Source organism: Gymnoscopelus braueri (genome assembly GCF_963280865.1).
Source record: "Gymnoscopelus braueri genome assembly, contig: SCAFFOLD_63, whole genome shotgun sequence".
In the NCBI taxonomy this organism is placed as follows: Eukaryota; Metazoa; Chordata; class Actinopteri; order Myctophiformes; family Myctophidae; genus Gymnoscopelus; species Gymnoscopelus braueri.
Genome location: NW_027660477.1, coordinates 279,128 through 294,571, shown reverse-complemented (window position 1 = coordinate 294,571; position 15,444 = coordinate 279,128). Strand labels below are relative to the sequence as shown.

At 42.4% G+C, this 15,444-nt stretch overlaps 1 protein-coding gene across 1 annotated transcript in view; it reads right to left on the bottom strand.

Annotated features, from left to right (window-relative positions):
- Positions 1–1,506: 1,506 nt before the first annotated feature.
- LOC308081532 (disabled homolog 2-interacting protein-like) overlaps positions 1,507–15,444 on the bottom strand; it is a 237,992-nt gene continuing 224,054 nt past the window's right edge. The window contains exons 17-19 of the mRNA XM_080457900.1: positions 8,812–9,014; positions 7,745–7,832; positions 1,507–6,398 (exon numbers count right to left, since the gene is read on the bottom strand). Of these exons, the coding sequence (XP_080314026.1) occupies positions 6,231–6,398; positions 7,745–7,832; positions 8,812–9,014 (459 nt within the window). The 3' untranslated portion in view covers positions 1,507–6,230. The remainder of the gene's footprint in view (positions 6,399–7,744; positions 7,833–8,811; positions 9,015–15,444) is intronic.

Sequence of the window (15,444 nt, the reverse complement as noted above, 5' to 3'; positions counted from 1 at the left end):
ACAGTTACTTTCCACCACTGGCCTCAACACAGCCCGTCCCTTAAGGGATTATTCAGACACATTTTAAGGAACTCAGTATTTCCAGTGCCAACATGCTGACACTAACTATAATAAACTAAATAAATACATACCACATACTGTATATCGTACATGACTCAAAAGTACAGAGACAGTTTAGTAGTCTAATTTTCAGACTAGATTGTGGAGGGCAAGAAAGAGAGAGAGAAAAGAACATATGCATGTTCAATGTGGTGTGAACCTAGTAAAAACACTTAAACCCTCTAAACTTAGAAAAAAGCAGTCCAAGTACAGAGCTAACTAAGTTTACTGTCTGCCAAAGTACAAACTTTGGCAGGCTACTAATCCTACATACTTACACCTATAAACTTGATTCACAATGTAACAATTCCACCTTACTGTGGACATGCATGCTTGAGATTTTTTACTTTGAAATAATTTGTAGTTTTTTAAATATTTAACTTTAAAGGAGAATTCCGGACAAATTAAGTGTTATCTTTCATGTCTCGTTACTCACCTAGCGACGTAAAAAGTGGCGTTCTTTTTTTCCATATATTCCCCTGTCGTCATTTTTTAAACACCCTCCGTTGTTATAATGGGAGCGCGTGGGTTATGTGAAGTTCGTCTATTATAACCGACGCAATGTTATTTTTTTCTCTACTACGATTCATTGTAGAGTCTCATGATAGTCAAACATGCGCTGAAAATTCCTGCGAGCCTGCCGTTAATGGCGAACGATTTAACACTGGATGCTTGTTTCTTTCCAGAACCTGGCAACTCGTGTTGCCACATTGGTAAAACCACATTGGAGCCAGTATTGATCCTCTCACAGTTATTCCTGCCTCCTCTTCTGCAGTATAAGTGTGTGAGGTCCAGTGAAAAGCTCTCTGTGCATTTATCTGATGCTGTTTGGAGCCTCTGTGTAAGTCATACACTGTAGACTCATTAGTTTGACCTCATGCTCTTATGGACCTCAAGGCCTGCAGGCTATTACTCAGCTCAATCGGGCGCACGCAGCCACGCACGCACACACACACACACACACACACACACACTAAATGGGACTTCATGAGAGGCACATAGCCTATCTCAGTGGCTGTCAAAGTGGGGGACCCCAGGGGTCCTTGAGGAGGTTTGATGGTGGGACTGACACCAGGGGGTATGTCATTTGAGGTGGACATTCAGAAAGATATGAATAACCTACAGTAAAACGCTTTACTTACGGTAAGGTATTTCTTTTTAAACAAAGAGAACATAAAACATTTAGCTGCCTGACAAAGCAAGAGCCAGTACAGGGAGCAACGTGTTAAAACGGGTAGAAAAGTGAATGGATGAATGTTCATTTGTAGAAGACAGATGATATCTGTTATCTGCAATCTGTATTGCATTACAAAACATTTACATGAGTTGGACTGTTTGACAATACCCAGTTACCTAGAAGTGACCCCACTACACCCCCTGGTGGTAAGAAAGACATAAAGCCACGACTTAAAATAGCTAAATAAAACTTTAATAAGTCTAGTTGCAAATGTACATAAATTGCACAGCCACATTATTTTATCGTCAACACAAAATTCCTCTGTACATTATTGTTTCGTCACCGTCATTAAAGGAAGCAGAATCCAGCAAATACTTTTACTTTCAACATACTTACAAAAGTATTTTTCTACAAGATATTAGAAAACATACAACATCTTTTACTTTTATAGACATTTAATCTTTTTTTTTTGGTGTGTGTGTGTGTGGGTCTGACTGCACTATGAGTGGACATAGCTACTGAGACTGAAGAGTGATCTATACCTCACAGTTGCACGCCTGTGTCGCACACCTCTGCGACACGTTGTGGGCTTGTAGATAGACTATTTTCGATGGGCCATATATACGCAGCCAAGTCTAAATCAGGCATGATCCATCACGGCTCTTCTTATAGGGTCTCTGACTCTAAAATCAGTGACAGCGGAACAGAGATAGGAATGTTTGGGCACAACAAACAAATAGCTGGCAGATCAAATAAAAGAATAAAATAAACATGGCGAGAGGGCACCGTTTCACTTTTCTTTGTGTTATTGGGTGTTACAGTGTGGCATGTAGAACTCATCACAATATTACAGTTTGTGATTATTTTTTTTGGTAACTGCTCAAATGTCATCGAGAGTCCAAAATCTGAGGGACCGGCTTTTGGTACTAGAAGATGGCATGGATACATCTAGCAGTCACAACAAGCTACTATGGGAGGGTGGGCCATACAGTAGCTGAATGGGATATGGCCATCTGGGAATCAGGAGGTCCCTGGTTCAGTCCCCCGGTCTGTGTTATAGTGTCCCTGAGCACTTAAATCGCTAACTGCTCCCCGGCCGCTGTATTAACTGTTTTTAACAGTTAGGATGGGTTTGCAATTTTAATGGGATGCAATTTTAACATATCGTTGCTGTGGGGCAGAAATCTCTTATCTCCATATTCTAGCTTTTGTTTGGCGTTTCTTCGTAAATTAATGTCCTACTTTATCATCCTACAGCTTCATCACAAAAGCATCAAAAGTAGCAGATCCACAAGCTTGAAACGCGGCGCAAAGCAACGCATTTTGAGTTTGTGGATCTGCTACTTTTGCGACTTTTGAATTTGGATGCTGAAAATCATCATCGTTTTGGACATAATGACGTTTCCACCCGACAAGAGACGATATGTACAGTAACAAAACACACCCCAAAGTTAAATGTTTGGGGTGTTATCCTCGCCTGATCTAATGCTGTGTCAATGAGCTGGTCATGCCATTGTCTTTTCTACACTCGACTCAGGACAAAAAACGGGCGACTAAAGCATCGATCTTGTACTTTCATGATGAGGCTAGACCGGTGAGAAAATGGGATTGTGCTTGCGATTCTCTCTGCATTTTGTCGTACATCGGGGCCATTTGGACTCAGCCCGTTCCTGTTCTGAAACCAACATTGAGTATTAATCCAAGGTTATCCCGACCGTCGCCTCTAGTCACTTTTGTCTACTGATGTCAGGGAAAATGTTCAGACTCCGATACAAAACATGAGTTTTAACAAGGTGTGTATAGTATACTGATTGGAAGGTGAGCTAAAAATGCATAGGTGTTGAGCAATGGCGACAGATGATTGAGCTATATATTATTTACAATATCAATAGCATCGATACAGCAGAGTTGAGCACAAGATAACATTTACAAAAACAAAAGAAAACAAAAAAACTCTTGTTGACATAAGATAAAAATATTGTGAACATTTTATTTACAATTTCTCAGGCTTGTCCAGTCTCATGATACACTCAGTTTTTCATATAGTGACCATATACATCTGCAGCATCCATCTCAATCATCATCATCAACATCATCTTATTATTGGCGAGTAAAAACAAAAAAAAACTGTGATACTGACACTACCATTGGCTACAGTGCCAGGATGAAGCATGCTCGGACTCTCACGCTTTTTACTGTATATCGTAGGTCTGTTAAAAGGTAAGAAAAACAAATACAAAAATATACAAAATATAGATGCTAAAATGGCATGGAATCTGATGGCAATGACAAGATCGACTAGAGTTAAAGAGAGTACACACACCCCGTTTTAAGACCACCTGTGACTCGGCATCTTCACATTCAGAAGAGAGGGTGGGCGATGATGCGCAATTTATACCGGTGTGGTACGCCCGAAGATAGCAGATCTACAAGCTCACAACACATCGCGACGCGTCGTGAGCTTGTAGATCGGCTATCTTCGCTGGCGTACGACCAAGTATAAAATCGTGCTTGAAGAGGGACATGAAAAGTAGAAGAGTAAGTGTATGCCACCAGGATGAATGGAGTCACAGTCCTCATTTACCACTGACTGACAAGGAACAGGTAGACAGAGAAGAATGTCACTTCATAGGGGGCTGTCGTTTCAACGACCCCCCACCAGTCCAGTGTATTAGCATAATAACATCCGAGTGTCTAAAACACATTCCTCTCTTTTAGCCCCCCAAACCGTGCTACACGGACGAGAAACATGGCCGACATCCCCCCAAAAAACGGAGGAGGGGTCATGTAACCAACATAAAACACAATAGCTGGCCGGAAGAACGAACAAACAAACAAACAAACAGACAAACAAACCCAAATACTATGAGAAAAGAAAGAGTTGTGTCATCTTCGTTCAATCCATCCATCTGGCCAATTTTCTTTTTTACAGCAATGGTGGATAATGTAAACAAATATTGTGGGGCTGTGCTTGCTTAAAACAAATTAGTTCATTGCCGAGGCGAAATATGCTGCATTTATGCACAGATTCAGCACCATTTTGGCTGCCCGCAGACAGCATGTCGTTCCAAACGCTACAGTAATAGTTCTAAACGTCAAACTCCTCATAATAGGCATGGATGAAGCTCGCGTGATTATGTGAAACCACGAGAACCCGTAGGGGGGTTTCTGACAAACCCCACTGACGCAACTCTTTCCATCTCAATGGCTCTGCATACAGAACCATCTCTTTTGTCAGGTAGAGCAGTGATGCGCGTCACATCGCCAGTAGGAGAGTGAGCACGCTTGTGATGTGTGAGCTCACACACATGCACACACACATCAGTTGAAGTGCATTCTACGTTGCTATAGCTGCAGACTCTTCCCCAGTCAAAAGTTTTAAAGCATCAGGGCAGGATTAAGAGTTATACAGATTGTGTTTGACTGATGGGTGGCGCGTGACAAAATGGTGCCGATCAATCACTGCTCTTTTAGCCATTTATCCATACAGCACATAAAAGCTTCAGTCATTCGATAGGAGGGGGGAGAGGGAGGGGGGAGGAATAAAATTATTAAAACTAAAAAACTAAAACTCACAACATATAAAGAATTCACTCCTAAATAAAGGGCTGCTTTTTCATATTTGATACTATCAAATATAGTTATGTATGTACTGTATATTCTATAGAGGAAAAGAGAAAACAAAATGCATACATCTATATTTCAATTTCATTAATATAGCATCACATAGAATTCATTTTCTTTACTTTAGTGTTTATAATACATTAAGTGATGTGTTTTGTACAATATATATTTCCATTTACAAATCCACAGTATAAGTTGTGCCTTTATTTTTTTTGCAGGGAAGTAGGGGGGGGGGGCAGGGTAAAGACGAGGTGTGTTCCGTTCTTAAGGCGTTTCTCATGTACCAATATCTTTCACAAAGTGCACTAACATGGGAGTTGCAAGCTATACCTCAATGGTCGCGAGGGAGGAGGGGGGGGGGGGGTAGGGAGAGGAGTAAGGGGGTAGTAGGGGTAGTTGGGCACTTTGGAACACACCCAAGGACTGAAAAGGAAAAGTGAGTTGATTGATTGTTTTGGATTAAAAAATATCTTTTTAATCTCCTAGTTGTTGTTTTTTATATCTTTTTTGTTGTTTTTCTAAAAACCAAAAAAAAAGAAGGAGAAAAAAAAGGACATAGGACTGGAAAACAATCTTCTCCCAGTCCTGTAGAGTTATTTGTCACCATTTGTTTTGTCTTTTTAAACTAGGTCCATGTGGTTGTCAGGTAGGAAGGGAGAGAGAGAGAGAGAGGAGGGTTGCTTCTTGGGGGTGACAGTCTCTGACGCTCATTGTGTGTTTGTTGATTAATATAGTGGTTTGTCCCGGGGTGGGGGGGGGTGTGGTGGTGGGTACAACGGTTAAAAATTGTCCCAGCAACTGTTTACGACGTCGAAAACAGGCCGACCGACTGACTGACCGACCGACCGACCGACCGACGCTGCTGCTTCGAGTTCATTATCTACAAGCTTCCTCCGACCGTCACCCTCGCATCGAAGGCCCTCTCTGGGTGATCAATCTGGTCCATTGAACGGGTCGTTCTCTCTGTTAAACGGAAGTCCTGTCTCCTCTGGTTGGCCCCTCTTGTTTGTGTGGAAGTTCACACTCTTACACCGCTTAAGCCAGATTTATACGCCGTCGCATGATGGCGCCGCGCGTCGGAAAAAAAAGCCGATCTACGGCGCTCACAACGGGTCGCGTCGCGACCCGTTGTGAGCGTCGTAGATCGGCTTTTTTTCCCGGCACGCAACACCATCATTCGACAGCGTACAACTTAAGCATTAACGTCCGTAAAAGGAAGTGTCTTCTTATAGGCACAGCATTCCCTCTTAATCATACATACGCAGCCACGCAGACAGACAGACACGCATACACGCATACACGCGCACACACACACCAGTCAAATGTCGGTCTAGCAGTTGCTGCTGTTCCTGAACTCTCCGTTCTCGGTGATCTGCAGCTTGGTGGGGTTGGTGGGAGAGATGCCGTTGCGGGTCTGCATGCTGTAGCGCTCCTTCAGCTGGGTCAGGGCGCTCATCAGACGGGCGTTGGCGGCGTCCAGCGACGCTATGCGCTTCTCCTGCACACACACACACACAGAGAACACAAGAGCTTTCATTATGTGTATGTTAACAAAATACACACACACACACACACACACACACACACCGCAAGTCCAACGCAAGGAAGACCAAATAGAATCGGAATGAATTGATGTAATTTTGCTTTTCAACCTTTTCTGAACCTTTGATAGCGTTTATCTTTGTGTTTTGTGAACGTGTTGTTCTGTGATTACTATTGGTTAGTATTGCTTGTTTCATTCATTTCAATGAAAGTTGAACCCGGAAGCACCAACATTTGGTTCTCAAATGCGGAAGACTTGAGCACCGAGCAGGCGCACTAGGGTTTCAAACAGTATAAGCACGTGCAGTAGTGTTTTAATGTTTTAATGTTGTTTTATGCTTTTGCTTTTATTTTTTTGCTTTATTGTTAAATTAGTTGTACTTTTTCCCTAATTGTATTGCAGGTGCTATACAAATAAAGTGTATTATTATTATTAAATGCGGAAGTATTGCAATCCCAGATTTGACCACCAGGCGACGGCAGCTTCACTGTTCTACCGCGGTTCTGGGGGGTTTGGTTTACGAAGGTAAACGAAACAATAATTCTGGATTTTTGGCAGGCCGACAAAGTTGTTAAAATATTTTTTTCACAAACATAATATTGCTGTTATTTTCTTTCTTTCCCTTTTTCTTTTATTCCACACCTTTTTAAAAGCTCTGTGGATTAAAAAAAAAACACGATTCTACAGTATACATTGGAAATGGGTCCATTTGGTTCTATTTGTACTCAGAGTTCAGTTAACACTGAGGATTTTACCGTGCAGTATGAGAGGAGTACTGATTATGTTTATTGTAGCATGGCTAAGTCTGCATGGCAGTGCGAGCTCACGCAGCCAAGCAAGAAACTCTCTAATTGACTCCTAGTCTTTTCTCTCCCCATTAATGAGCGTTTCATTTTCATTCCCTCTGTTTCTTTACTGCGGCAGACAGCTCATTACCGTGGTAGTGCTGCATGTTTGTCTCCAGACGCAAAGTTACTCGAGTATAATAACTTCCCATGAACACAGGCATTCATATACATGAGCCCCGCGCCTCCTAATGTATGTATGCCTCTTGTATGTCTACTGAAAAAGGAGGTCTCTCCACAATTACAATCATTTATGTCTATGGGTAAGCTGTCTAAAATGGGTACCGACTGACTGACTGACTGAGAGTGTGTGTGTGTCTGTGTCTGTGTCTGTGTGTGTCTGTGTGTGTGTGTGTGTGTGTGTGTCCAGGAGTAATCTTGCAAACAACTGGTTTGAATGAAGCCATGCAAACGCAGGGGATTTCGCTGCACAGCAGATGGCGCCGTTTGACTGACCTGTGCATCAATGATCTTCTGTTTGGAGTCCACCACCGCCTGCATGTCTGAGTGATCTTTCTTCAGCTCCTCTTCCACTGACATTAACCTGGTGAAACACAAAGGACATGGTGATGTTTGTGGTCTTGATGTTTTTTTTAGGTGACTGACAGGCTTATAATTAGGAAAATGTAATTAGGAATTAGGAAAATTAGGGATTGGGGTTAGAGTTATGCCTGATTTATACTTGGTTAATTGTGCTCTACAAGCTTGTAGATCTGCAATTTTTGGTGTTTGACACCTCAGGTTTTAGTGTTAGGGTTAAAAAATGGCAAATGAAAAAATGGTAAAAATGGTATTTATAACATTTCAGCCTAGGCTAGAATGCTACTTCCCAATCTACTTACAGCCTGGAAAAATGAAGTGCATATAAATAAGGTACCCTCTTGTGTTTGGTATTCTGTGTGGGTAGAATGATTCTCTACTAACCACTACTAACCACTACATGGATGGACTTTTGAACGAGCGCTGGAAAGTTGGGTACACTTCTCCCTAAGAGCATGTACTCAGCTGTTCAGACTCATTTAGGCTTTAAGTGCTCTGTGGTAGACAACATTTTTGTTAACCTCCCTGGCATCAAAGACACACCTAATGTCTGATCCTCTGGCTCCATGTCTGGGGCTCCGTTCTCAGCTGGATATGTGATGTAGATTATACTAAGTGGCCTCTAGCATTTGACTTGCATTATTGGATTTTTGTGTCTGAGCCACTCATGAACACATATTCCCTTTTTTCTCCCCTCCCAATTTAGTCTTTACGCCAATTAATTTCTCCACACACATTTGTGTTGTCACTGCTGTTGTAATCCCACTGGTTCACCTGCCAGTGAGGAAGCCCACATCGGGAGGACGTTGTAGAATTGTAGATCGGCTATTTTCAAATGGCCGAAATGTATATAGGGCTGAAGTGGTTAATGTGTGTTTTGATATAATAATCAAAATCTACAAAGTAACTAGTAACTAAAGTTTTCAAATAATTGTGGTTGCACTTTGAGAACCTGTAAAATAGTCAAATAAAATGTTATCTACCTGCTGATAATGCCCTTCATCTGCAGGTCTTTGTCGTCTTGCTGTCTGCGCAGGCGTTCCTCGGACTCCTCCAGTCGGGCCTGGTACTCCATCAGAACCTTCTGGGCCTGGTCGTCCTGCCCCTTCAGACGAGACTCGTATTCCTCCAGCTTCTGTACGGACGCACGCAGCTTGTCCTGCAGCACCATGATCTCCTGTTGATACTGAGCACAGACAGATGGAGAGGACGATTAATGTCCATCAGAACTGTTACTGTCCATCACGTGATAATCATTGTTTTGCTTAACAAAATATTGATCGAAACATCTATAATCAGTGGTCTAGGACTCTCCAAATTCGGTATCGGCGCATCAGACCCCAAAAATCTGGCATCGGTCGGGCTCTCCAATATAGCTAGTGCTGCTTTTGTGCCATTGCAGCGACGGAGGAGATACACAGCACTGGAGTTTCGGGGCCCAAACCTCTAGAGCAGGGGAGCTTGTAGATCTGCTATTTTCGTAGAGTTGGTGTAGAGGGAAAAAGAGCAGACCGAGTACAGAGCCAACGGTCAAGTTGACTAAATATTGAGAGTTTAAAAGGTTAACTGTCTGAAAATACACATTGACACTATGAAATCTATCAAAAAGTTTAATTTGCAACACAATTTTATACAATATGTAGTGGGGGTCCCTCTTTGCTAAGGGGTCCTTGGGCTGAAAATGTTGAAGACCCCTGCTCTAGAGTGAGGGCCTACGTCGCGCCGCCGATCCGACCGATATGCCCATATATGAAGATCTCTATATCTGTCGGTCCTTGTCCCTCTAATGCCCGTATGGAGATCCCTGGTGTCATCAGTATATGCCCATACAGTATGTTTCAGGCCTTTTCTGCCCATATATGGAGTTTGTTCTAGAGGTCCATATAGAGTTGACAGATGTGTTTGCGCCTGATGCCATGATGACACATTGAAGATAGACAACACACTCCATATTTGTCTAGGTAGGTGGGGGTGGTCGGTGTCAGGCATACCGTTACAGCTGCACTGTAACATTCACACAGCAATGACAAACCATGTATTGCAAACAAATCGTCCCTCAACATTGTTAACCGTGAGAAATTGAGAACAGTAGCGTCTCAAACCTGGTCGCTGATTTCATTGTAACTTTAAAAAAAAAACTCTAAAGCCCTGGTGACGCTGAGCTTTAGAGGAGAGGAGAGGAGAGGAGGATGCAATTCGCAAACTCTACACAATTTTATTCCATCCAGGGACATAAGCCTGGAAAATCTCTCCTTGACCTCTTGCTGTACCCCTGGGGAGCTTTCTGGACAGGCTTTCTGCTGGTCAGGAGAAATGACCAAGCAAATCCTCCCGGATTTATAGGAGCACCACCCTTATAGCACACAGCCCCCCATCGCCAGAGGCAAAACGTTGCAGCTGTACGCTTCTTCTGGCAAGCCACGTTGCATCTTGACGTTTCAAGGCAGGCGCGCTGTCAGTAGCGGACGCTTTAAGTCCCGAGAGGCACGGCCCAGGCCAGGCGCCAGCCGAGCGAGCGCCGGTGCCGAGGCGGTGCAAAAGAGGCTGATGCCGACTCAGCACCGATCGAGTTGTAAACAATTATGTTCTCAATAATCAGTCCTCAGTATAGTTTGTATTTCACCACTTAAACCCTATATAGTTGCTGTCGGGCAGAAACCTCTTATCATCTCCATATTCTTATACTTTTTCGTCTTTTTTCCCCCGTAGATTAACGCCCTATTTGATCATACTACAGCGTCACACACAAGCATCAAAAGTAGCAGATCCGCAAGCGACGCGTTTCGAGCTTGTAGATCTTCTACCTTTGCTGTTTTTGTCCTGAAACAGAGACAGAGACAATATACTTTGTTGACCAGAGTCTGCCAGGGGCCTATACTAGACCTCCTCCTCTTTTACCCTCTACACAAAATCTCTTTGCTGAACATAACCTATTCCATTGCCATTTTTAAAACCAAATTAAAGACCCATTTTTATAGAAAGGCCTTTTTAACCTCTTAACAGCAGAATCTCGGTTCTTCTCATTTACTCACTGATACTGTTGTGTGTTGTTTTTATTGTTGTAAAATTGTATTTCATTGTTCACTGTCTGATTTTAAGTTGTTAAGCACTTTAAAAGGTGCACAAAAAGGTGCTATATAAATAAAGTTTATTATTATTATCTGCAAGCTCACAAAGCGTTGTTGTGAAATTGTAGATCAGCTATTTCCACCATTTGTCATACTACTAAGTAAGACTAAGTTAAGTGCTTAACGATCAATTATACAATCTGGATGTTGTTAGGATCAGTCATATTTTTCTGTCACCATCCACTCGATGTTCCCCTCTCCCTTACCCCCGCCTCACGCCTGGAGAACGAGTGACCTCTCTCGGGCTCCGCACCACTTTCTCTTTCTTCTACTCTTTGATTCCTTTTCTCTCCACTCCCCTCCTACAATCAATTGCGACGGGAAAAAAAAGCCTGAAGGCAGACAGCAGGCATGGATGAGCTTTAAAGCACACAGCCCATTACCTGGGACTGCTGTCTCACCTGCTGTGCAGTAATGTGACCCGCGCTCATTTTCCTCCATGACTTTCAACTTGAGGATGCTATTTTTAAGGTTTTGGCTGTGGCCTCTCTGTTGGACTTTTATGTCCACTTTGGTTGCTTTCACTTCATTACACCTGGCGCCCGCCCGGCGGCGCCGGTGTATTGTAGTCACCGGTGTCTGTTAGTCTGTTTGATTCGATTTGGATCAAACTTAAGCAGATGAGTTGGGGGGGGGGGTAGGGGTAGGGTCAGGACCTGGGCTATTGATTTTTTTATATGCAACCCAACAGCTAGTAAAAAGCCTACTTTCAAGTGCCAAGCTGGTCGCTTGGCACTTGATATTTATATGCAACCCAACAGCTAGTAAAAAGCCTACTTTCAAGTGCCAAGCTGGTCGCATTTTTTTTTTTTTATAGGGCAAGACCACTTTGGTAGAGGTTTGGGTTGTGTAGTTACCTTGCCATGATGTAACTCTAAAGGTGGACAAGAAATCAAAAATAATTGTTCCATTGTTTAGAAATTGATAATTCAAAATATGCTCCTCATTGACTTACATTATACGGTCAAACAGCTCTCAAAGTCGCTCTTTTAGCATGTAAACGAACACAAACAAAGTTGATTTAGACAATATAGAACATCACCAAACCCAGTACTGTTTGTTTTTTTAATAAAAATGTTAACTTCCTGTTGATTTTGCTATTTTTATTAAGAAGAAAACCCGGACTGGATCCACAGATCCGGATCCGGATCTTCAAATAGTAAAATCAACAGGAAGTTGACATTTTTATTAAAAAAACAAACAGTACTGGGTTTGGTGATGTTCTATATTGTCAGAATCAGCTTTGTTTGTGTTCGTTTACATGCTAAAAGAGTGACTTTGAGAGCTGTTTTACTGTACAATGTAAGTCAATGAGGAGCATATTTTGAATTATCAATTTCTAAACAATGGAGCAATTCTTTTTGATTTCTAGTCCACCTTTGGAGTTACATCATGGCAAAGTAACTACACAACCCAAACCTCTACCAAAGTGGTCTTGCCCTTTAAGTTCGCGTAGATCTACGCGATTGGCAGTCAATGGGTTAAGACCGGGAACGTATGCGTCATTTTAAGATTTCATTGGCTATTCAAAAATAGCATATATACAAGCTCATAGCAGAGAGTAGCGCAGCACAGAGTGCCGCGCTATGTACATCTGCTATTACATGTACATCTGCTCAGTGGCGTGCACAGACATTTTGAGGGGCAGGTGCTCAAGTAAAAAAAAAGGGCACCTTGTGCGGTGCGCGGAACCGCCGGCTGCCCTAGTAGTGTGATATTTATTACAGGCACATCTTGTACGTCGTAATTGCATATGTATTTGTTCGATAGCCATTTTTTCTTTTTTCTTCGAAAGGGCACTTCTGGTCCAGAGGGCAAAGGGCAGGTGCTCTAGCACCACCTAGAGTCTATCTGTGCACGTGCCTGCATCTGCTATTACATGTACATCTGCTATTACATGTACATCTGCTATTTTTGAAAAATCGTATCGAATATATTTTTTAAAGCATTTGTAAAATATTTTGTTGCAAAAATTGCAGATCTACAGTACATATTGTCAGCTTGTATATCTGCTACTTTTTGAATAGCCAAATGACACAATGACACAGATGTGTTCCCGGTCCTAATGGGTTAAATGCTCCAAACGTTATTCACAAGCAGCAAGAATCAAGAACGACATTAGACCGCAAGGTCGAAACGTCATCGTCGTTGAACTCGTTTCTGCCGCTGTGAGTACAGTTTAAAAAGTGAGTTGTGAGGGGTGCCGATGGCTTGGTCGTTAAGGCGCATACCACATCCATTCCCAAGCCTGACGACCTTTGCTGCGTGACACTCGCTCCCCGTCTCTCTCTCCCTGTCTATCTCAACAGTACAATCCAAATAAAGGCAGAAAGGCCAAAAAAAGAAAAAAGTTAGATGCAAGCCCCCTTCTTTTGCTTCATGATTTTGCCGCTTTCACAAAAGACGGGAGGATGTGCGTGTGTTTTTGTCTTTGAATGTTCATATACATTTACCATATTTACCATGACCGTAACAGAGGACGTGGTGTGTGGGTTTAGTCTCTCATGCCAGACAACTTCTCCACAATCTTCCAATGCTACAGACAGTACTGTACACTTAACGCCTCCCCCCAAAAGTCTCACAAAAGGAAAAGCTGTCATCTGTCATTTCCATTCACAAAAAAATATATATTTTCAAAACATCGTCTTTAACACATTGGGTGCCAAAACCGTATATATACGGTTTTGCGCATACTAACGTTGAGTGCCAAAACCGTATATATACGGTTTTTTTTTTTTTTTTCCTTCACAGCAACAGGAAATATCACTCCTACAAGATTTAGACTCCAATCCACCTCCTGGTTAACTTATGACTTCAAAAACCTGTATCTCGGCTCCTGTGCACTTTTTTTTTTTACAATGTTAATTTAACTTTTTTGAACTGGCTGCAACTATGGAATGGATTTCCGAATGTTTAAAATTTTTTCCCCCCGATTGTACGAGACCTGTATGTGTGTAATGAGGGGATCACCGTGAGGACGGTGATCACTGAAATTTTTTTGTGACTACTTGAAAAAGGTTCAAAATGTTTAAAAAGTCCTGGCACTCAAAGTATAATATTTTAATAAACCTCTGGCACCCAATGTGTTAAAATATGCTTTTGAATTTCCATCTCTGCAAAGCAGCAAAGCTAAGATTCGCTTCAACTGTTTTGATTTATACGGTAGGAGTTTATTTATGCCACTTGAAAGGCAAAACGGAAGTCGGGGGGGGGGGAGGCGGGGCGTCAACTTTATTTTCTGCAAATGTTCAGTTCTTTCTTCTGTTGTATACAGACTGTTAGGCGGAAGCATCTTCAAATTGTGTGAGGCAACCGTCTGTCTCCAGAGACTAGGTGTGGGTGTTAGCATCTCTCTGAGTGCTTAAGTTTATTGAAATTTCTTGTTTCTTGTTGCTGGATTATATGAGCAATGTAGTGTGCTGCTCATCCTAGAGCAAGTGGTTCTCAAACCTTTTCATGTCAAGGACCCCCAAAATGATATGTATTTGGCCGCGGACCCCCATCTCAAATATTTTGTTCCAGGGACCCCCAGACGAAAAGATTTGAGTACAAATGTTTGCTTAAAAAATATATATATATTCAAAGGTTTGCATAGTACTATGAGCTTGTAGATCTGCTATTTTTGAATAGCCAAAGTATAAAAGGTAAAAAATATTATTACACATTTTGCTGGGGACCCACTGGAACCCCCTCAAGGACCCCTGGGGGTCCCGGACCCCACTTTGAGAACCAATGTCCTAGAAAAATGTAATACTTTTTCCACCACTGTACGTACGTACGCACGCGCACACACACACACACACACACACACACACACACACACACACACACACACACACACACACACACACACACACACACACACACACACACACACACACACACACACACACACACACACACACACACACACACACACACACACACACACACACACACACACACACACACACACACACACACACACACACACACTCGCCTTTTGCTTTAGGGTACAGGGCTGCTTTTAGAAACAGTAAGGACTTGGTTGTAAGGCGGTGAGGATGTGTGGTGTGTGAAACCAAAGGTGGGAGGAGAAGCTGTTTTAAAGGGAAACAGGCGGACAGGACAGTTAAAAGTGACTGAACATTTAAGGCGGCATAGTGGACCTGGGCAAGGAAGGAAATATGGTAAGAGGTTGGTTTAAAGGTAAAGGAAGGAGTTAAGATGGAAGAAGGTCACACGAGGAGGGGACACAAGGCAACCTGGTTGCCAAAGGAAAAAAAACGCTAGCATTGAACATTTCTGAAAACCACAGTTAAGTTGAATGTTGCCGTTTCTCAACGAAAACGTCACCAACATCTCCATGTCGACTCAATCCTAGACGTCTGTATTAACACATTGATTGCCAAGATATTAAACATAGTTTTCTATCCCCGTGCCGGCGTATAATTACCTAAATCCGATGATATTTGAAACTCTGTGGAACCAACATTGTGTAAAAAAAAA